Below are 20,753 nucleotides of genomic sequence, written 5' to 3' on the forward strand. Positions count from 1 at the left end.
TTTTGACATTGTCGACATATCAGAAGACATCCGAGATATCTTGGAAGTGCCGCCGCTACACGTACAAGGGATTCAGCTAACCGGCACCCTTGTTGTCTACCTGTGAGTTACGGCCGTAGGATCCCGCACACCCGCACAGCCTTATGGCAGATGCTAGTCACCGACCAATAACGATTCTGACTAATAATTCGGGTGAATCGGTGACACATCGGACGAATGGTATTATGAGACGGTCTGACAAAGCGTTTAAGGCCTTCTAGAGATGGCTGAGGGATCTGAGGCTGGCTGATATGCGTCAAAGCCAATACATGCTATGAATAAATTATCCATTTAGGAGAATCGGGCTATACAGTTCAGCTGCGGTGTATCTTTTTGAAATAAGCTGATGACGTCACCCCCGGCAGTTCTGTGACGGCCCAAGATACAGATTATTGGACATGTTTGCTCTCCTTGCAAACATCAAAACCCAATCCCAACCGCATCGTATAACGACTGGTGGTCATTTTCTCCCTTTCACTTCGAAGTGTCTTCCTACTCAATCTCGTTGAATTTGAAACAGCCCATCATGGCCAACGAAGAAGCCATATTGTCCCTGTATCTTTCCCTGTACGAAGACAACCCCGACCAAAATGATATCTTTTGTAAGTCCCTCCTCCAATCGCTAGCAGAGGGCACCAAAGAGCCTAGGGAAGCGGCGCATGAGATGGACGCCTGGGTGATCCGTGAGTCCACACGCCGGCTGAAGGAATTCCGCGCCCGACCTGAACTCGTCAAAAGCGACGAGTTCGTAGTGAGCCGGGCCACCGCCCCCAACGCAAGCGGTCTCGTCGAGCACTTCTTCCGAGGCTTCCCGCGCCTGTGCGCCATCTTCCCGCCGTACCACCCTGGCCAGACTCGGGTCGTCCAGTTCCTCAGGGCTCTGCTGAGGATGGCCTCGCACGACGCCCCGGACTCATTCCCTAATGCTGACGGCCTGATTATCGTGTCGACGATGCCACTCTGGCCGTACGGGGCACTCCATCCAGACACATTCCGTATATACGGTGCAGGTATGTCCCTGAAGCTTCCTGCTTTGCGAGTAGAGAGATATATGTATTGGAAACTGATTATTAGCCCCCTTTTCCCCGACAGAGCTCACAGGTGTGGCTATGAGGGCCGAGCTTGAGACGCCTGGCAGCGAAGCCAGTACGCGATGGCGCAACTACCAGTCTACACTAGCGCGTATCACCATATCGGGCTTCTCTGACTGCTCGTTCCTTTGCGGGCTGCGGGACATCCTGCCCAAGGGACATGGGGGCAAGAGGGCGGCGAAGTGCCCGACGCCCAAAGTGGAGTGCGGCACGCGGCCCGTGGACATTGGGTTCCGGCCCGCGGCGCGGTGCAGTGGCTCATGGCGGGGGCTGACGAGGAGGAGCGGGAACAGGGAGCGCGCTGGGTGTACGAGCGGTGCCGCAAAAAGGAGAAGACGGAGGCGCGCAACCCGTGGGACACGTGGAGCAGGGAGAACTGGGAAATCTGGAAGGTGCAGCTCGCGTTCTACGAAGCGGACGACCGCGTCGAGTTGTGGGCTCGGGAGGCGGCCAGGACGGCGCTGCTACGGATGAAGGCGGTCGAGGCCTTGTGAGGGTGAGGGTTCCAGCAGAAGTGGTCATTCGAACAGGAAATCGAATAGTCGCACCACCAGTGCAAAGATAACATCTCCACAGCATTAAGAGAAATTCCAAGTTACCAGAAGGCTGGATTCTTCTGCTAAAGTAGTTATTGTACACCTAGTGGACTGAGTCCATTTGGGGGTCCACTATGATGCAGTACGACTTGCGGTCCCGGGGGAAAAGGGGGCGATCAACGCGGAGTAGCGCGGGGTAATGGTGGGTAGTCGGTAAAGTACTCGGAGTATATAACTTGTAAACCTTATTCCCCCTCACAAGTATATCTTTACTATAAGTCCCTTCTACGACAACAGCCGCAGATACATACTCGTGATAAGACAAGAGAGAGAGAGAGAGTTTTTGATATGCGTGCGCTAAGGTACCACGGCCCGGGCGACCTGCGTCTGCAACACGACGTGCGCGAGCCCGAATGCCTCCCTCACCAGGTCAAAGTGCGGCCCGCGTGGTGCGGCATCTGCGGCTCGGACCTGCACGCCTACCTGGCCGACAAGGTCATCCCGCTCCGCGACACGCCACACCCGCTCACCGGCGAGACCTGGCCCATAACCCTGGGCCACGAGTTTTCTGGCGACGTTGTGGCGGCGGGGTCGGACGTCTCCGATCTCAAGGTTGGGGACCGCGTAGCCTGCCAGCCGACCATCTGCTGCAGCAAGTGCCCCTCCTGCAGGCAGGGCGCCGTCAACTGCTGTGACTCCCTGGGCTTCATCGGCCTTATGGGTGGGGGCGGTGGCATGTCGGACTATATCTGCGTGGAAGCACGGTTCGCTCACAAGCTCCCGGATTCGATTTCGTATGAGATTGGAGGTAAGTAGATACAGGTCCTTGTACGATTTTAGAATCCAGAGAGGGAAGGAAATGGAAAGGGATGGACAGTGTCTTGTGTCATTTGCTACGAACATGCTAACGAGATGTCAAGCCCTGGTAGAGCCCCTGTCGGTGGCTTGGCACGCCCTGGAGCAAGCTGATGTCAAACCGGGCGACGACGTCCTGATAATGGGTGCGGGGCCCATCGGCCTAGCGGTGATACAATGCCTCAAGGCCCGGCAGATGGACGGACAGATCATTGTGGTGGAGCTCTCCGCCAAACGGAAAGAGATTGCGCGGCAATGTGGTGCGTCGACGGTGATTGATCCTCGAGAAGAAGACGTGGTCTCGAGATGCAGGAGCCTCTGCGATGGACAGGGACCTGCCGTGGCGCTGGAATGCGCTGGTGTGCCTGCTAGCATCAACACGGCCTGTCGGGCGGTGCGGACGAAAGGATTGATCGTCAACGTTGCCCTCTGGGACGAGCCGGTCCCGATCGACTTGATGCCGATAGTGTTTGGAGAAAAGAGAATGGCGGCAGGTGAGAAACGCTCCAAACTCCCGAAGCCGTCGGCGGCATCATGCTGGCACCTTACTGACTTGCTCTAAGCCGTGAGCCTCACCGCATCCGACTTTCGCGCTGTCATCGATGCCCTAGAAAGCGGGAAGCTCAAGGTGGAAGGGATGATAACCCACCGGATCAAGATGGACGAGGTGGTTGCGAAAGGGTTCGAGGCCTTGATGAAAGAAAAGGATACTACCATCAAGGTGCTCGTCGACGTCAGGGCCTGAGTTGAGGGACATGCTCTGTGTACCAATCAATATGGAGACCCTTCTGATATGTAACTTCCTATTCGGATGAAGCAGGTTCACAATGGTAATGACATAAAGTACCGCGTCCTGAACTATGGTACTCCGAATGTCTACGCAATTTGCCCCCGCCGCTACGATTAGAGGTTGGAAATGGGACGTGGAAGGTCGTTCTCACAAATGAATGGTAGAAGACCAGCGGATACAGGAATCAGGGGCTAAGTATGAGAGCCTAGGGGTCTTGGGATCCTACACATTCAATTTCTCTGCTCACTACCCCTATTCAACACAAGGGAGTGATAGGAAACATAGCCTTCGTACGCCTAGATCCTTGCGATGTCAATACCACTTTTCATTGATTTCAACCACCATAGACCACGATCCCTTCAACTGCGCGTGCGGCCCACGCCTGGATTAGATGTCTAATCGGGAAAGGGGGGCGAGATGGGTGGTGTGACAACGCTTTCTCAATTAATTACATTGAAACGACGGGTGGCGGTCTTGGCAGTGTTTCGAGATGATAAACAACGACGGCAAAGCTGTCCAGATCGCTTGGCGTCGCTTAATCCAGCTGTGCCGCCGATCTCTCCGGCGGGTTGCCAATTACCGGCTGAGGCAATCTCATGGGAGGCAATCTGGCCAGCTGCATTGCCTGATGTCGCTCTGTATCAGAACGAAGGCACGATATTGTCAGGTAGAGTACAATTGATGCACCAGTAGGCTGGGCGCCGATGTCCTCCACGCAAATCATCGGAATCCGAAGGTACTCAGGGTTAACACATCAAATTCCCGGCTAAACTGAACGGCTGGTTTGTGGACAGCCCGGCCACTTTGTTGCTACTCGGGTATAAAGGCCTATCGCATTCCACTTGTACATACTGGATCGCTTACTGTCACTCCCACATGAGGCTTTCGCTCGTTCTAACGTCTACACCTCACTCGACCTTCTTTTCTTTCCCAGGAAAACATTTTCCCATCCTCTCTTGCCTCCCTGACCCAAACTCCTGCGGGTCTCAGTCAAGATGCGGACGTCCCCCTTTTGCCACTGAGCCTGGCCTTCGCCACGGCCCAGGCGCACTACATCTTCAGCGAGCTCATCGTCAACGGCGTGGCGCAGGGCGGCGACTACGCCTACATCCGCAAGAACAGCAACACGTACATGCCGTCCTTCACGTCCGAGGTGGTCAACTCGCCGGACCTGCGCTGCAACAAGGGCGCCACGGCGGGCAGCACCAAGACGTACAACGTCAAGGCGGGCGACAAGATCGGCTTCAAGCTGTCCTTCAACGAGTTCATCGAGCACCCGGGCCCGGGCTTCGTGTACATGTCGAAGGCGCCCGGCGCCGTCGCCAGCTACGACGGGTCCGGCGACTGGTTCAAGGCGTACGAGACGGGCCTCTGCGGCGGCAACGCGGCCACCGACGCCAGCTGGTGCTCGTGGCAGAAGGACCGCCTCGAGTTCACCATCCCCGCCCGCATCCCGCCCGGTGAGTACCTCGTCCGCGTCGAGCACATCGGCATCCACGAGGCCCACGTGGGCAAGGCCCAGTTCTACATGGAGTGCGCGCAGCTCAAGATCGAGGGGCCCGGCGGCGGCACCCCGGCGCCCCTCGTCAAGATCCCCGGCATCTACAGCGCCAACGACCCGGGCATCGCCTACGACAAGTGGAAGCCCAGCCCGGCGGCCTACGTCATGCCGGGCCCCAAGGTCTGGGATGGGGGCTCTTCCGCCGGCGGCGCTGCAGGTGGTAGTGGAAGCGGCGCGGTTGCCGAGCCTGCCGCCCCGACAACCGCCATCAATGATGCTGCGCCCACGGGTGGCTCTTCTGGCGGTGCAGCGCCGATTGAGGCTCCCATGCCGACTGGAGGAGCCGGCGGCGCTGTCCCATCTGCGCCCCCATCTACCGGTGGTGGTGCTGGAGGTGCTGGCGGAGGTGCTCAGATGTATGGCCAGTGCGGTGGTACGGGCTGGAGTGGCCCGACAGCTTGTGCCCAGGGGACGTGCAAGGCCGTCAACCAGTACTACAGCCAGTGCAGTTGAGGATACATGGGTAGTTATCGGAAGGGGCTAGAATACGTGAAATCCTCGTGTGGGTCTCATGGCCGCTTTGGTTTGGTGTTTGTGTATATGTATTTTCTTCTCTTCTTGTTCTCTTCCAAGTGAAGGGAATGCTCGGGTTCGGCGTGGGTGACAGTATAGCGCAGATGTATTTCAGCATTCAAATGAAGTATCAATTCGATTTATTCTGACAGGAGATTCATTCCACAAACCCTTGAACTTGCCTTAGCAGCTATGTGGCGTGGACCGTCCAACGTTGATTTCTGGTATTGGAGACGCGAAACGAATATAGTCCAGGTGTCTTTGGCACTGGTTCAGGGGCGATGGTGTACTGACTGGGCTCAAGTCTACTAGCGTGAGCGTACAGCAGAAGATTTGCTACCCCTGGCCTCATTGTAGCTGGCGGCAAATCCAGAGCCCCAGTAATCCCTTGGCGTATCACCTACTTGTGACATTCGAAACATGAATGCGTTGGCAAAAGGCCACGATCAATCCCTCTGTAGATTTTAGTTCTCAACGGTGGATAAATATTCGACCGAGAAAACCAGAGATTGGCAGAACGACATGGGCAACGACGCGGACTGGCTTGCAACCCCCGCACGATATAATTAGCCGAACGAGGCTCGTGTGAGAGTCATATATCCGCTTCTGGGTTCTCAAGGTAGGCTTGTCTACGCGTCCCAATAGTGTTGCCGAGCGCGTCCATGCCGATAGGATTGCTAGGAGGTCGCATATTCCCATCTGGCCCTGCGTAACGTCTGTACCCAAACGGCCAGCTCCCTTCCAGAGTTCTTTCTCTCGCGTAATTGCATTTATGCCACCGTGAAACAATAATCCTCAAGCGGTGTCATAGCAGGTGGGAATCCAAAAGACGGTTTGGGGTGAGCCAGCTGTCAGGGGTCACACTCAACAATAGGTATCGGCCCTGTGGACCAAATGCGACGAAGATACCACCAACGAGCATTTGTTCGGAGCACTCTGCCGAGTCGTGTCGCTTGGAAACAGCCGAATATCCAATCACGGGTCTCCTTAGTGGGTGTGATCCTGGGCCAAGGAGGCCGGAAATAAGCAGGAGGTGGAAGCATTGAAGAGGCCGTTCATGAAAAGCTGTCGAGTGGACACAAGAAAGAATGGACGCTCTCCCGACATCCACACATCCTTACGGAAGAATCTTTCGTGGTTGATTTAACTAGCTGAAGCCGAGTGTGAGGCTGTGGTGCCTCGAGGCGGTCAGATGCACACACCAATTCCCGGTGCTGCATTAATCGACAAGTCAAAGGGGTGGGAGGGGGTCTGGCGGAGATTGCAAACCAGCGTGACGGGCACATCTGCAATACTGTTCCGCAGATTGAGCAAAATGTGACTAAATACCCTGATCTGCGTAGTTGTAGATGATATGGCTCCCTGGAGAAGATGTGGCTGTGAACCCCTGGGCAGTTCGTCCGGGGCATGGCTAAATTTAGCGACTTTAGTGCTTTTAGTGCTTTTAGTGGTGTTGTTGTCACACTCGGACTGTGCTCGGATATGGGGGGCCGTTACTTAATTATGCATTCGGGAAGTGGGGGTTGTAGAGGTGATCGCTGCACAAGTCAGGCGGGCCAACAGCTTAAGACGTACTGTATAGTCAGTTCGTGTGTCTCTGCCCAATTGCGGCATCTTTCTATGGCGTGGCTGATCTTCTCGATCCTTGGAACACAACTCTCAGATCGGACATGCACTTCAACTGCCTGTATGTAGTCGAGCTTAAGTAGGCCCCAGCCGAGCATCAATGCGGCCCTGGCAAAGCCGGATTTAGAGCGGATGGGCCTTACTGAGTTCCCTGTAGCAAAACCGTACCTTTTGGTGGGAACTACCTCGTATTCCGCGTTCTCTAGGCACTGGGTTTCTTCACTGGGGTTGATTTTCCGAGCTGCAGGTGGATTTAGGTGGAATTGTAGTTGAGAGCGCAGGCACTACCCGGACGTCAAGGCATGTCTGCATGAAACGGGTTGCAAGTATCTATCAATGGCCCGATGAGGTGCCTCTGTTACCAATCATAGAACTCTTCTCGATGTTCAAGGGGAGAACTATCAAGTACGACTTTAGGGGATCAAATTCGACGGCGACAACAGTATAAAGCAGGAGTCCTCTCTCGTCGAAAGGCAATATTCATCCGTTCACATCGACACACACTCACTTACAGAACGACACACTCGCACAACCACGCTCTATCTGCCATTCTTTGCGACTTACTCTCTTTACAGGAATAAATATTCCCACTTACATTCATTCCACAATGAAGTTCCTGTCAATGCTTGCGGCTGCCAGTGCCGTCGCCCCGGCGATCGCCCTTCCTGCCAACCAGCCCCGAGAGGCTTGCACCAACCCGGAGAAGAGGGTTGAGTGGCGCCAGTTGACCGCCACGCAGCAGCAGAGCTACATCAAAGCTGCGCTGTGCCTCAAGACGAAGCCTTCCAAGATCGGCACCAATGCGACTCTTTACGATGACTTCCCCAATGTGCACTTCACGCTCAATACCTACAGTGAGTCTGATCGGACGCTAAGACGCAACTATCACGCCACCATGGATCAACTAACTCTCGTGCGCGACAGTTCACGGAAGCGCCCCCTTCCTCCCATGGCACAGGTATTTTGTCCATGTCTATAACAAGAACCTCCGCGAATGCGGCTATGAAGGGCCCGGCACGTAAGTATATCCGCCCAGCGCTTTGGTCCCCCTTACTGACACGTAGTCCACTACCAGCTACTGGGACTGGACCAAAGACACCGCCGGCCTCCGCCTCTCGGCCGTCATGTCACCCGAGACCGGCTTCGGCGGCGACGGCAACCCAGACAAGACCGAGACCTCCCCAGACGGCGCCAAACAGCTCAAGTGCGTCACCGAGGGCCCCTTTGCCGGGGTGCGACCCGAGTACCTCGGCTTGAACCCAGTCAAGATGGTGGCAGGCGGCCACTGCTTGTTCCGCGACCTGCCTGAGATCTCGGAACCGAAAGCCTTCAAGGCCATGGCGGCTATCTTCGGACCGGACAGTGTGGCCGAGGTGCAGAACTCGCCAAACTTCACCAACTACCACTGGGCGCTCGAGGGCGGGCCTCACGGTACGATCCACGCCTCTCTCGGAGGCGAGATGAACCCTACCACCTCCCCAAATGAACCATTATTCTTTCTCCATCACGGAATGATCGACCAGCTCTGGTGGCAGTGGCAGGAGAAGAACTCTACCAGGCTCACCGAGTACAACGGCGCGGCGTCGCACGTCGGCGAGGACGAGGACAGGGAGGTCACCCTCGACGACATGCTGGTCATGAATGGCATCGACAAGGACGTCACGGTCCGGGACGTCATGGACACGCGTGGCAGCCTGTGCTACACCTACTGATCCGGAGCACGGCATTCTCGGCTGTGGCTACTTCTGTTGGATGAGAGACTCGCCGATTTTTTGAATTACCTGTGCTCGAAAGGCGGCAATTTGTCACTTGGAGAAAGGTTGGTTGGCCCCATCTGGAAGGGGAGGAAAAGTGTGGAATATACCCAAAGCATGTAATTGTATTGTGTTTATATGTATATACCCAGCATACACGGAGCAGAAATTGAGATTCACTCGTTTTAACCACTCAATCCCAACTCAAAAGTCATCAAAGCATGTGAAATACGTAGCAGACAGCCACTCCTCGTTCCTACTACATCTGCAAGAATGCGAAAGGTCCCGCTAATTCAGGGCAAATTGCTTGAGGGGCTGTCAGGGGCATCCGCACAGCCCAAAGACGGGCGGGTTCCGCCCCTATTTTTAGAAAACCCCACCTACATTGCGACCGTCGAACATCATAGTTAAGGTTGTGTACTCCCCTAATACGACGACCCTTGTGCTCTAGTGAGGGTAGGGCCTTGTCCAAAAAGGCTGGTATATTAGTTACATAGTATCCTTATTGGTAGCAACAGACGTTGCCTGGAAGATGAGAAGAAGAGAAGCGAAAGAAATATGTACCGCAGGCGCGTGCGGCAGGGGGCCGGCGACGTATACAATATGAAAAGGCGGAGCGGGTAGAGTTTTACATTTGCTGCTGATATTATATAGTGAAAACTGAATTGAATGACGAGCTCGAGTATCATTAGCGGAAGAGGAGAAAAAAAAGGGAGGGGATTAGCCCCGTCGAGGTTTGAAAAAGTGACCGCAGAGGGAGTTGAACCCTCTTGCCTTTAAGGATATTCTAATGATATTACCGCTAGGCTATTACCGACCCGGTCAAGGACAGTATATACTAAAACTTCTTATAAACTCTTGCAGTAGGGAACGCGTCTCTTTTTACTTTGGTCAGGGGCCGGGTTGGGCATAAAGTCAAAGTCAGGGGGGCGGGCTCTGCCACAATCAGGTGAAGCGCCACACATGAACTACGTTTCGCAAAACTCGCCAAATACGTGCAGTAACCGATGCAGACTGGCCAGCTTTTCCCAACGCTGGCAAGGTGCACGCATCGCATACTCAAAGGTAGCGCTCGACCTGCCTCTCGTTCCACTCCCAGAACCCCTTGGCGACCCCGCTGCCCCCTTCCTCCTTCGGCCTTGTCGCCTCCTGCAGGTCCCGGCGGATGCGCATGGGGCGGCCCCAGGGCACGACCCAGCCGCCCGAGTGCTGCTCGAGCGTGAGCTCGGGCGATAGGCCCGCGTAGAGCTCCGTGTAGGCGCCGAAGATGGACGGGTGCAGGACGAACCACTGCAGGAGCTTGCGCACCAGCCAGGGCTGGTTGCGCCACAGCTCCGAGTCGAGGTTGCCCGGGTTCAGCGACAGGCTCAGGATCCCGTCCGCCGCCCCGTGCCGCCGCGCGTACTCGGCCCCCTGCAGGTAGTTCCCCGCCTTGCTGATGCAGTACTGGGGGAACCAGCCGCGCGGCCGGTGGTAGTCCAGGTTGTCCAGCTTGACGCCGCCCTGCGGGCTGTACGGCGTCTCGGCCGCCGAGGAGCTGACCCAGACGACGCGGACGCTCCCCGGGGCGGCGGCGGCGGTCGCCTCTCGCTTGGCCGTGGCTGCCATGGTCGGCGTCAGCAGCTTGGTCAGCAGGAAGGTGCCGACGTTGTTGACGCCGAGCTGCGGCTCGTAGCCCTGGGCCGTCGTCGTGCCCGGGGTGGGCTTCATGACGCCGGCGTTGTTGAAGAGGACGTGCAGCTGTGTTTCCTGGGCGAGGAAGTTCTGGACGGAGGCTTTGATGGTGCTCAGGTCTGCGAGGTCGAGCTGTATAAAGACCAGAGCACCCTTCGAGTCCGGGGCTGCTTGCTTGATCTCCTCAATGGCTCGCATGGCCTTGTCCTTGGACCGGGCAGCGATGTAGACTTTGGCGTTCTTGGAGTAGAGCATGCGTCCCAGTTCCTTGCCGACTCCCGTGTTTGCGCCGGTTATGAAGTATACCTAAGATGGCATATCAGCGTTGTAATAACTCTAGAAGTGACTTAATGAGAGCTTACCTTTCCACTCAATTCAGGCAAGTCCTTCTCGGTGAAGCCAGGCTTGGGCGGGAACACCTGGGATAGCTGCTCCCACATGGAAGGGCCCGACACAGTGTCACCCATTGCTGCTGTGCTCTTTCGTAATGCTTTCTTGTTCGATTCAGTCTCACAATCTGGAAGAAGGCTCGAAGTCGGGGGATTGATGATGATTATAAGATGGATCGTTGTGTGTGCTCAAGTTTGTGTACGCCGAGATCAGTAATCAGCGGAGTAAGCAGTTTCACGAACTGAGGCCCGGCTTATATAGGCAGATCTGTACACACAGTAATGGTCGGGTGGATATTGGGACTGGCTAGCCGGTGGGTTAGTGTTATTTTGGGCCCGAAAGTCGGTGCAACCCAGGACCGCTGAACGTGAATGGCCGTCTCACGTCTCGCTTATCTTCCTGCGGGATTGACGTCCGCCAAAGCTGACTTTCGCTTAAACGCCAGCAGCCCCTCGCCTGGCCAATAGCCGCTGTCGCCGGGACAAGGGTTGAGCCGATCGTAATCATGCCGTCATTCATATTATCGTAGGCCAGATGTCATTCTCACGATATGTTCACTTCTTGGTGCTTTCTCTCAAATTCATACCCGATGCACTACGATTCAATTGCCAATCTCCCTTATTTCGGAACACTGCTTCCCTGCACCATCATCAAGGTTGCGCAATCCACATGCCCGTTGCACTTCTCTGTGACTCCCACTTTGGTACTCGTCCTCTAGCTGGGGCTCCAATGCTTCGAGCGCCCGATTGATTCGCTCGCTATGCTGATAAGGAGACAGCAGTGATTCCCCGTTCGCGATCATGGTGAACTCCACGATGAGGTTGGCCGGGTCGATGTAGTCGAACGGGTCGGCACCGTGTGGCCCCGTGTCCTAGCACCGCACCACCCACAGGTCCCTCTCGGCCCAGCACGCGCTGTTGCCGAAGATGGCCGAGTTCTGGTCTGCCAGGTGCGGCGTGCTACCAATACCCATGCCGGAGACGATGCGGCACCCCCGCCGCGCGCCCCAGCCGTTCTTGCGATAGCGCGAATAAACGAGGCAGAACTCGCCCGAGTTGGCGGGCTAGTCGAGCCCCGTTTTCCGTCCCACGACGTACTCCTGTAGGGGCATCGTATTGCACGGTTGTCCGTCGGTACTGCCTCGCTGGTTCCAGGGGCACATTCGGGTCAGGGGCTCGACGGCGAGGCGAACCATGTCGTTGGCCGTGCCGGGCCGTCGAGGTTCGCCTTGAGGCGGATGACGTGTTCGTGCAGGGAGCTCGACAGGGCCTCGTGCGCGCGCTGGCCGTCTGGTTGGGCATTAAAGCCTTCGGTATCGGTCCATGAACCGTTTACGTTTGCCGGCGTCTTCTCTAAGCCTGATTCCCATATAGCTTCCTGGAACTTACCCAGGTTCTCTTATAGGATGCCGTTGTAAAACCATTCACCCATCTTTCAGTCGGCCAGGGACAGTGCGAAGTTGATGGTGATGAGCAAATCGGACACGTAGTTGGATAGGTGGTTGCGTCCCGAGTTGGACGGGTACGTGAGCGGTGTGATGCGTGTGCCCGGTGAGACGAGGAGCGGCCCCACCGTGTGGCACGAAAAGTGTTATCGTCCGTCCACCTTCTGGCATAGCAAGTGTGTGCAATGTTCGCCGTGTGGCAGTACTATAGTTGTGCAAGCCGGGAAACACAATGCGTTGGTTCTGTGTCGCCAGCGGCCATCCTCGACGGTTATCTTGTCTCGGACGGCAAGCGAGGTCACACTCTCGTTCTAGAAACTCTCCGCCTCCCGATTGTGTTCCGACATCCTTTTGTATGGAAGGCCCCGTATCAACATTAATCTCCCCGCATCATTCCCCGAATTCAACCCCTGGCTGTCTGGTTGGGAGGCGGATCGGATCAGTAACAACACAAATCAGTTATGCATTTGAAAATATAAGCGCTACACGTACCTCGGTCTGTAAGCAGCTGTGGGAGCACGAAAATCACCCGCTATCTAAGATTGACGTACCAGCAACCTTGAGCTTCCCCTACTCTAGCCGGGGTGTACCCAGGCCATCCTTCAGTATGCCTGACTACTAACGCTTCGGCAGCAAAGGGGTAATGGGGGAAGAGTGATACTGTAAATACAAACTGTTGTTAAAGTAAAGCCCTGGACTTCCTGTTCAATGTGTTACGTCGAAAAACATACTCAGTTATACATGGTTACCGTCGCGGAAGCTGCCTGTTCAGTCCTGTATGTTTACCCAATCGGCAATAGCTAAGGTTGCATGGCGAAAAGACCACCCAATCTGGCCTTCCTTTGTGCTTATAGTTGATTGCTAATACCAAGGATCTATACAGATGAGCAAGTTTTTGCTTATCAATGCAGAAACCACAACTCCGATGAGGGCCGGGCCCGAGACGCTGCGGAGTTATGGCATCATCTTCCACAGCAAATATTAGCAGGCCATCAGCGGTAGATTACCATGGTCCAGTATGGCTCAGGGTTCAAGTAGAATGTGATCTAGAAGTATATATAGACTTGAAAGATAAGCTTAGGGTCGGTAATGTGGTCGGGAAACAATAAATGAAAATCCATTCATACTGTATTCATCATGAGACCTACCCACGTCCTGATATGCATGATGACGGGCTTGTCTGCCTCATTCCCAATTCAGCCACCACTCCCTTCCACGGTGAACTCTACAAATTGGACGGGATACCCTACACGCACACTCGCCAATGTTACAGTCATCGATACCCCATTAGTAGGTGACTCCTCGATGCCCCCTTTTACCTCGCGTAGGCTAATACCATACCATCGTACCTAGGTCCGCGACGCATTAGCGTTTACGCGGAAACACAGCAGCGACGAAGTTTGGAACCATGTCATGCGTGGCTGGCTCTACGGCGCCCTGATCCTTGAGGACAACGACACGCTGCGGGCCACCGTCGACCCGGAAGTGCACGCCCTCGCGGCCATCATGCACGACCTTGGCTTTGACCAGACACCCAGTTCACCCATCGTGTCCGCGGACCGGCGCTTCGAGATCGACGGTGCCATCGCCGCGCGTGACTTCATAAGCCATCACGGGACCCAGGAGAGCTGGCCCGAGAGGCGCATGCAGCTGGTGTGGGACGCCATCGCGCTCCACAGCCAGGCTAGCATCTACGCGTACAAGGAGCCTGACGTCGCCGCGGTCGGGAACGGCGTCAGTGCCGACTTCACCGCGCCGGCCGTGTTCGGGATCCCAGAACAGGCGTACGCCGCCGTGCTCCAGGAGTTTCCCAAGGTTGACCTCCTTGGATCTGTTGAGCAGACTTTCTTTTGGCTATGCCAGACCAAGCCTGCCACCACTTACGGTAAGTTATGCAGCGCTCTCGACGGTATGCGATGTTGACGGTTCATGTTCCTGCAGATACTTTCCTGCAGCCTTGGGGAGAGAGACTCGTTCCGGGATACTCGGCTGTAGGCCACCGGGGCATGGACATGATTCTCGAGAACCTCGAACAGTAGTGGCGGGTGCCCAGCACTTCAGTCTTGTCGTCGCAACTGTGATTGATCAGTCAGACATATCCAGCCGAGCGAGGAAGGGAAATGTTTCGGAATCGAAATTCAAATGGGCTAGACAAGGTCGGGATGTCGGTTTCATTTCTTGAATGTTGCCGAGATATCTGCGAAGTTGCTTCCGGCGTAATCGCGGCTTTCGGTAAGTGGCAGAGTAGCGCAACCAACAACCCAATTAGGCAGATATCGAAGCTACACTGTTCATCGATCTAGTAGTACACTGATCCTGAATGAAAGGTCACAACAGATATAGCTCTAGTAGTGCATACATGTCTTTGCGGATGCTTATGCACCACCCTCAGCAAACCAGGAGGGGGATTGGTCCGAACCAAATGAGCATCTGCAGCCCTGGAGCATATCCAATTGAGTTCAACCACGAGCTAGTAGGCTTTGGCGTCGTTATTAAGCGTTGTGCTTAATCAACGAAGCAGATGCATCAAAGAGGGGTAGCAAGGCACGATGATGTTGGGATTGCATTCTTATCACATCCCATTGCATCAAGCTTCCACGCCGCTTGTTCTTTGCTTCGGACGGAAACCCCAGGCCAAACGTTGATAGGGGAAGGTTGGGGAATGACGGCTATCTTCCCGCCCAAGTACTTAACCTCCGATTGTTCTTACTTCCATGGCAATTGAAAGTTCCCATGATGAAGTCTCACCGGCACCAGCATAAGCCCCTTATCACATTAATCCAAAATCGCATCAAACCACATTGTTGGTTCTCGTAAACTCCACCATGCCGGATATCGACACTGTCAACCGTCCAGATGAGTGGAAGATCGAACAGGGTCTGTCGGGGGCGGCGCTTCCGGTGCTGGACATGACGGGCCCCGAAACCAAGGCATTGCCCCCGCAGATCTTCGGGCCCCTAACTAAAGACGAGGGAGCCATCAAGGCCGTTGGTAACCGCGATTCTCTGTTTAAGAAGGAGCGAAAGGGATGGAAGGGGTGAGTTGTGATTGCCATGCCAAAGGTTATGCCATCCATTTCCCTCGTTCTCATCAGATTGACAGATTTGTCGAGTGGGAGAACTACCCCGAAAAGAAAGCGGCTGCTCACAAACTCTTGACCCTGGAGACATTCCCACCCAATCCAGAGTTCCAGCTGGGGCCCATTCCAGCGACAAATCCTGTGCTTCCAGGCACTCACTGGAAGATGTGGCACCATGCCATCGGTGGCGAGCTCGACCAGGTTCCAGACGACTCTTGGGCTACCGTGTTAAGAGAAAAGCACCCTGACATGCTTCATCTTCTGCAGTTCCCGTACAACGGTGAACCCCCCAAGCGGCTTGTGACTGACAAGGTCCTCACGCCCAACTCTTTGCACTTTGTCAGGAACCACGGAGGGATTCCCATCATCGACAAGGAGGATTACAGCTTCATGCTGGACGGGCTGGTCCAAAACCCTCGCTCGTTCACCTTGGACGATCTCAAGGACGAATCCAAGTTTCCGCGCATCGAGAAAACTGTAACCATGCAATGTTCCGGCACCCGGCGCATTGAGCAAATCATCAAGTATGCCGGCCAAGGCGACGAAGTCCCCCAGGCTCCATGGGCTGAGGGTGCGATTGGTACGGCCACCTATGTCGGTATCAGTCTCAAGAAGGTCATCAAAGCCTGTGGCGGACTGATCGACGGCGCGAAGCACCTCGAGTTCTACGGCGCCGATACCTACTTCAAGGACGACGAAGCGATGAACTACCTGGTGAGCGTTCCCTGGTCCAAGGTAAAAGCAAACGAGGTCCTCCTGGCTTGGTCAATGAACGGCGAAACCCTTCCGAGAATCCATGGGTACCCTCTTCGCATCATCGTCCTCGGATACATCGGTGCCCGCAGCGTGAAATGGGTATATCGCATCAAGGCGATCAAGGAGCCGTCCCGCGCGCCGGTTCAAAGCAAGGAGTATCTCTACTTCCCCCAGCAGGTCGGCAAGCACAACCTGAAGATGACGGACGGCATCCAGATCCAAGAAATGCCGGTGAGCTCGGCCATCATGTCGCCGTGGACCAAGCAGGTGGTGATCCACAACGGCAAGATCCGCTGCAAGGGCTGGGCGTACTCCGGTGGTGGTCGGTGGCCGGAGCGGGTGGAACTGTCGACGGACGGGGGCTTCAACTGGTACACCATTCCCCTCGAGAACCTCTCTCAGAAGCGCAAGTGGACGTGGCGCACCTGGGAGTTCGACATCCCGTGCGATGTGGAAGGTTGGATCGAGATCGTCTGCCGCTGCTGGGACAACTCGCTGAACACGCAGCCTCCCGACGTGCGCACCGCTTGGAACTGGGGTCTGCACGTCACCAGCTCATGCCATCGCATCTCGGTGTACAGCGTCAACAAGTCGCGGCCGGTGACGAAAGCCCGCCTCGACGAGTTTGAGAAGGCCGGGGTTCCCTTCGCTCCGATCACGGTGCCTCTCCCCTTCCCCTCGCAGACTTGGGACGAGTACGAGAAGTTCTGGAGTCGGAATGATCCGCGTGATGCAGAGGACTGAGTGGCGTTACGATAAGTCATTTCGGCACAGTGATTGGACTGCTATGTCTTTGTGTACCTACTCACAATTATTGGTTGTTTGGAAGTTATGAAAAGTATTGCAATCTCCACTATCGATTCATGATCAATGTGCATACATCGGCGAAGGACGTCTAAGGAAACGTGCGGCGGTGAAGAAAGTGGCTTGCCGACGTCGGTTTGGCTCCGATGAAGACCAACTGGGCCGCCGAAGTTAGTGGGTTGCATTTGGTCCCCCAGCGCCCAAACCGGCTTGGTAAACAGCAGTAACGCTACGCCCAAGTCTTGGCGCCGGCTATCGCACGATTGGAGCTAACGGCTAACGGGCAGCCCCCTGCTTCTTCTCGGATACGACGGGCCTGGGGGAAAGGGAAAGCTTCAAGGGAGATTCCGATGTCACAAAAGAAGTCTTGTTTTCTTCTGGGGAGGAGGGAATCTAACAACATTTGAAGTCCAAGGCCGGAGTTGATACGCGAATACGAAGACTGGGCCAGAATCTGGGCAACAGGGGGCATTCAAGCTCGCTAGCGTAAGGCCAGCCCATGAAGCCGACGAACAAGGTCCACTATGGATGAAAGGGGAGATCAAACCACTAAAAATTTCTAATACCCCTGACAAGTTGGTCAGCTTCCCAAAATACACAAGAGGGGCGGGGGAGTCATGTCGCTAATGTCGCTCCTTTGCTTTCTCGCCCGTCGACATTGTCGTGGGTGAGTTTCTGGGTCTCTGCCTCCTTGTCGTTGCACAAAGAAGAGGGGAGGAAAAGTGCTCTTTCAATCTCTCCTTGGCTCTTACACACAGAGATAAACGCAGCCTCTCCATTTGGCCTCTCGAAAACCCGTTCCATTGCGGTTTCCCACGGCCCGAAACACGTCCCCTCCTCGTCCGGATTTGCTCCACCCACGGGTCATTGCTGTATATCCCCATACAAGTGATATTGACAGAGAACATGGGTGGGACGCCTTCGAAGCCCGGCGACCCGTCGCGCGGGCTCGAGGTCATCGGCGCGGGGTTCTCCCGCACCGGCACCGTGTCCATGCAGCTTGCGCTCGAGAAGATCCTCGACGGCCCCGTGATCCACGGCGGAACCCACATGATATCCCGGGAAGACGGTACACTTTTCCTCCCCTTTTCTCTTCGGCTCAGGCCGGCTTTCTTCCCGTCTGTCCCTAGATTTCCTTTCGGCTCCCGCGTACTGACGGCCCGCGTCTAGACTACCAGAGGAAGTGGATCGCCGCCTACGAGGCGCGGCGGCGCGGCGACAAGGAGCGCACGCTGAAGCTGCTCCGCGAGCTCACGGCAGGCTACGTCGGCATCACGGACCTGCCGGGCATCAACTTCATCCCGGAGCTGCGGGAGATCTACCCGGGCGCCAAGGTCGTCCTGGTCACGCGCGACCCGGAGCGCTGGTGGCAGAGCGTCGGCGCCATCACCAAGAACACCAGCCTCTGGTACCTGCCCTACATCACGGCGCCCGTGCCGGGCTGGCGCTGGATCCCGGCCATGATTGCCGAGTTTGCCAGCTCGACCAATGCCCTGCTGGGGTTGCGGGAGGGCGAGAAGGATCCGGAAAAGGGGGGCCTCGTAAGTATACACACCAGTATTACCCCATAACATAATCCGCCCGCCAGTCCACGCCTCAGGCCCATATATGCATGCCATCTTACTATGATAATCTGACACGTTGAACCCTTGATGCACAGGTCTTATTGGCATCCACAACCAGCTGGTCCGAGACCAGGTCCCCCAGGAGTATCTCCTCGAGATGGAGCTGAAGGAAGGTTGGGCGCCCCTGAGCAAGTTCCTAGGACGGCCCGCGCCGGATGAGCCTTTCCCCCGCGCCAACGACTCGGAGGCCGTGCAGCAGGTCGCGCAGGATGTGTTGACCAAGTGCGCCTTGGCTTGGCTGGGCATCTTTTCGGGTGCCGGCGTTGGGCTGTATACAGGTCTCAGGCTCTGGAAGAGGTTATAAGCTAGCGGTATATCACTAGAACTGGGTGACACAAGATAGCGCATGAGTCGAGTACATAGGGGATTTTGGATATTACTTCGAGTCTGTCATGACTTTTCACGATAATGCCCCTCTCGTATGCATAGAAGTGATGTCTCACAGAATCGAGCTAGTTGTGTCTGCGCACTTCATATGCACGCTGCTTGATTGGTTGGGGGTAATACCCACTTTCAATTAGGACAAGTCCCCATTCGTGGGCGCGCCCTTCCGGTCTCCGGGTATGAAATAGTGATGTTACAAGTAGTATAAGTAGGATGTGCAATATCATCATGATAAATTCTAAAAATCGTCAACTCGCCCTATTCAACGTCACGCGACAATCTACACATCAAGATATCTCACCTTTCGTTCTTAGCGGATCAAAGACCAGTGTCAACCCAGACTGGAGCAAAGACGAAGAGAACAACCACGAAGACTCACCCCTTAAGCTTGCCTCAAATCAACACCATCATGTCGGTCTCTGCCAAGTCCATACCCCAAACATTCGCCTCCTTCACGGAGCACTGGGCGCCGCGTCTCGTCGCCGCCGTCAACGACCATGACATCAAGATCGCCAAGATCGACGGGGCCTTCATCTGGCACGCGCACCCGGACTCGGAAGAGCTGTTCTACCTGCTCGAGGGCGAGCTCACCATGGAGATCGAGCGGGAGGACGGAACGAGGGCCGATGTGGTAATGCAGGTCGGGGACGTGTTTGTGGTCCCCCAGGGGGTCCGTCACCGACCCGTCGCGAAGCAGGCGCACATCATGATGGTGGAGAAGAGCGGAACGGTCAACACGGGGGACATGGCGGCGGAGTCGGATCGGACGCGGGCGCCTACTGATGTGAGGACGTAAGCGGGGCTGGCGTTATGATAGCACAAATGGACACAGGTAAATGGATCTTGGGATGTCCGAATGCAAAATCACCTATTACTGAAAGGTACGACGATCTTGTATTTAGACGACTTGTGATTATATACTCAAATAAGTATCTGCCTAGGCCTGCTCCATTGGGAGAGAGAATGGTTGATCTTATCCATTCTACGGCTTTAGCTATGATAAATAAGAGGTATCCCAATACGCTATACGTAGTGTCTGTCGTGGCTCTTGAGATAAGGGAGACCTGTTGGTCGGGATTTACTTGTAGGGCGCTTCAGCGGTATGTGCACCCATCATGGACGGTGAAGCATGACGTGCAGCATGTCCGCATCTGTTGCAACAGACAGGTGAGAATGACCCGACAATAGGACCTTGGACTATCAAGCGTATAGAGACCAGTATTGGCATCTTGTGGCCGAAGATTTGGCCCTGTAGGATCAGGTCAGCAGATTCAAGCTGCAACGACGGTCGACGAAAGAACTGATAGCTTCAAAAAATTGGAAAAGGCCCGACAATTGAGAATAATGGTAATTGGCAGAGTTCGATTGGTATTTGAAGCTAAAAGTTCATTTTCGCATGCATTGGCTAGGTTTAGGTGAGCCGGGACGATATCTGCTCTTTTGAAACTGGAGCGGAATCAAGTTTCTGGCGATCGGCAATCTGATATGGACATTAATAAATGACCAACGATAACTCGATCGGGCTGGGGGTTCCAGCTGCGCCGCTAATGTGCAGGGAGTCCGGTCCGCAGCCACGATAAAGACGCAGCGATACGGAGGACATCAAGGTGGGACCGAAAGCGACCACGTTCATCTAGGCTTGCCTGTCAATTGAAAGGCGTGCTGACTATCGAGGCTCCAGTCTACGATACGGAGAAGCTACATAAGAGCCTCTGGAGGTGCACATATCTTGCCAGCGATGTGGGATAGGCGCGGAATTCCCCTATTGGCAAAACAGCATTTTTATACCCGACGAGAGGCCTAGTTGTGTTTTTCGAACTTATCTCGTGTAT

The 20,753-nt window shown here is 55.2% G+C and overlaps 11 protein-coding genes across 11 annotated transcripts; 8 read left to right on the top strand and 3 right to left on the bottom strand.

Moving 5' to 3' along the window:
• Positions 1-565: 565 nt before the first annotated feature.
• PG998_012713 (uncharacterized protein) lies at positions 566-1,624 on the top strand (the record flags this gene model as incomplete). The annotated part of the gene is given in 3 exon segments (XM_066879529.1): positions 566-1,049; positions 1,132-1,312; positions 1,330-1,624. The coding sequence occupies 3 exon segments, from the start codon at positions 566-568 to the stop codon at positions 1,622-1,624; spliced, it is 960 nt and encodes a 319-aa protein (XP_066725913.1).
• Positions 1,625-2,014: 390 nt separating this feature from the next.
• On the top strand, positions 2,015-3,266 carry PG998_012714 (uncharacterized protein; the record flags this gene model as incomplete). Its single annotated transcript, XM_066879530.1, has 3 exons — positions 2,015-2,474; positions 2,587-3,015; positions 3,085-3,266. The coding sequence occupies 3 exons, from the start codon at positions 2,015-2,017 to the stop codon at positions 3,264-3,266; spliced, it is 1,071 nt and encodes a 356-aa protein (XP_066725914.1).
• Positions 3,267-4,015: 749 nt separating this feature from the next.
• PG998_012715 (uncharacterized protein) lies at positions 4,016-5,325 on the top strand (the record flags this gene model as incomplete). The annotated part of the gene is made up of 2 exons (XM_066879531.1): positions 4,016-4,047; positions 4,302-5,325. 2 exons carry the CDS (start codon positions 4,016-4,018, stop codon positions 5,323-5,325), a joined length of 1,056 nt encoding a protein of 351 aa, XP_066725915.1.
• Positions 5,326-7,618: 2,293 nt separating this feature from the next.
• PG998_012716 (uncharacterized protein) lies at positions 7,619-8,723 on the top strand (the record flags this gene model as incomplete). The annotated part of the gene is made up of 3 exons (XM_066879532.1): positions 7,619-7,865; positions 7,936-8,029; positions 8,087-8,723. The coding sequence occupies 3 exons, from the start codon at positions 7,619-7,621 to the stop codon at positions 8,721-8,723; spliced, it is 978 nt and encodes a 325-aa protein (XP_066725916.1).
• Positions 8,724-9,824: 1,101 nt separating this feature from the next.
• Positions 9,825-10,906, bottom strand: PG998_012717 (short-chain dehydrogenase; the record flags this gene model as incomplete). Its single annotated transcript, XM_066879533.1, has 2 exons — positions 9,825-10,745; positions 10,802-10,906. 2 exons carry the CDS (start codon positions 10,904-10,906, stop codon positions 9,825-9,827), a joined length of 1,026 nt encoding a protein of 341 aa, XP_066725917.1.
• Positions 10,907-11,430: 524 nt separating this feature from the next.
• PG998_012718 (uncharacterized protein) lies at positions 11,431-11,802 on the bottom strand (the record flags this gene model as incomplete). The annotated part of the gene is given in 2 exon segments (XM_066879534.1): positions 11,431-11,700; positions 11,713-11,802. 2 exon segments carry the CDS (start codon positions 11,800-11,802, stop codon positions 11,431-11,433), a joined length of 360 nt encoding a protein of 119 aa, XP_066725918.1.
• A 194-nt stretch (positions 11,803-11,996) lies between these two features.
• Positions 11,997-12,260, bottom strand: PG998_012719 (uncharacterized protein; the record flags this gene model as incomplete). The annotated part of the gene is made up of 2 exons (XM_066879535.1): positions 11,997-12,187; positions 12,257-12,260. 2 exons carry the CDS (start codon positions 12,258-12,260, stop codon positions 11,997-11,999), a joined length of 195 nt encoding a protein of 64 aa, XP_066725919.1.
• A 1,150-nt stretch (positions 12,261-13,410) lies between these two features.
• On the top strand, positions 13,411-14,312 carry PG998_012720 (uncharacterized protein; the record flags this gene model as incomplete). The annotated part of the gene is made up of 3 exons (XM_066879536.1): positions 13,411-13,563; positions 13,627-14,158; positions 14,215-14,312. The coding sequence occupies 3 exons, from the start codon at positions 13,411-13,413 to the stop codon at positions 14,310-14,312; spliced, it is 783 nt and encodes a 260-aa protein (XP_066725920.1).
• A 786-nt stretch (positions 14,313-15,098) lies between these two features.
• PG998_012721 (Sulfite oxidase) lies at positions 15,099-16,852 on the top strand (the record flags this gene model as incomplete). Its single annotated transcript, XM_066879537.1, has 2 exons — positions 15,099-15,310; positions 15,376-16,852. 2 exons carry the CDS (start codon positions 15,099-15,101, stop codon positions 16,850-16,852), a joined length of 1,689 nt encoding a protein of 562 aa, XP_066725921.1.
• A 966-nt stretch (positions 16,853-17,818) lies between these two features.
• On the top strand, positions 17,819-18,841 carry PG998_012722 (uncharacterized protein; the record flags this gene model as incomplete). The annotated part of the gene is made up of 3 exons (XM_066879538.1): positions 17,819-17,981; positions 18,083-18,457; positions 18,573-18,841. 3 exons carry the CDS (start codon positions 17,819-17,821, stop codon positions 18,839-18,841), a joined length of 807 nt encoding a protein of 268 aa, XP_066725922.1.
• A 489-nt stretch (positions 18,842-19,330) lies between these two features.
• Positions 19,331-19,717, top strand: PG998_012723 (RmlC-like cupin domain-containing protein; the record flags this gene model as incomplete). The annotated part of the gene is made up of 1 exon (XM_066879539.1): positions 19,331-19,717. One exon carries the CDS (start codon positions 19,331-19,333, stop codon positions 19,715-19,717), a length of 387 nt encoding a protein of 128 aa, XP_066725923.1.
• Between the last annotated feature and the right edge of the window lie 1,036 nt (positions 19,718-20,753).

Source organism: Apiospora kogelbergensis, assembly GCF_038363985.1.
Source record: "Apiospora kogelbergensis strain CBS 113332 chromosome Unknown utg000008l_segment0_segment0, whole genome shotgun sequence".
Taxonomy (NCBI): domain Eukaryota; kingdom Fungi; phylum Ascomycota; class Sordariomycetes; order Amphisphaeriales; family Apiosporaceae; genus Apiospora; species Apiospora kogelbergensis.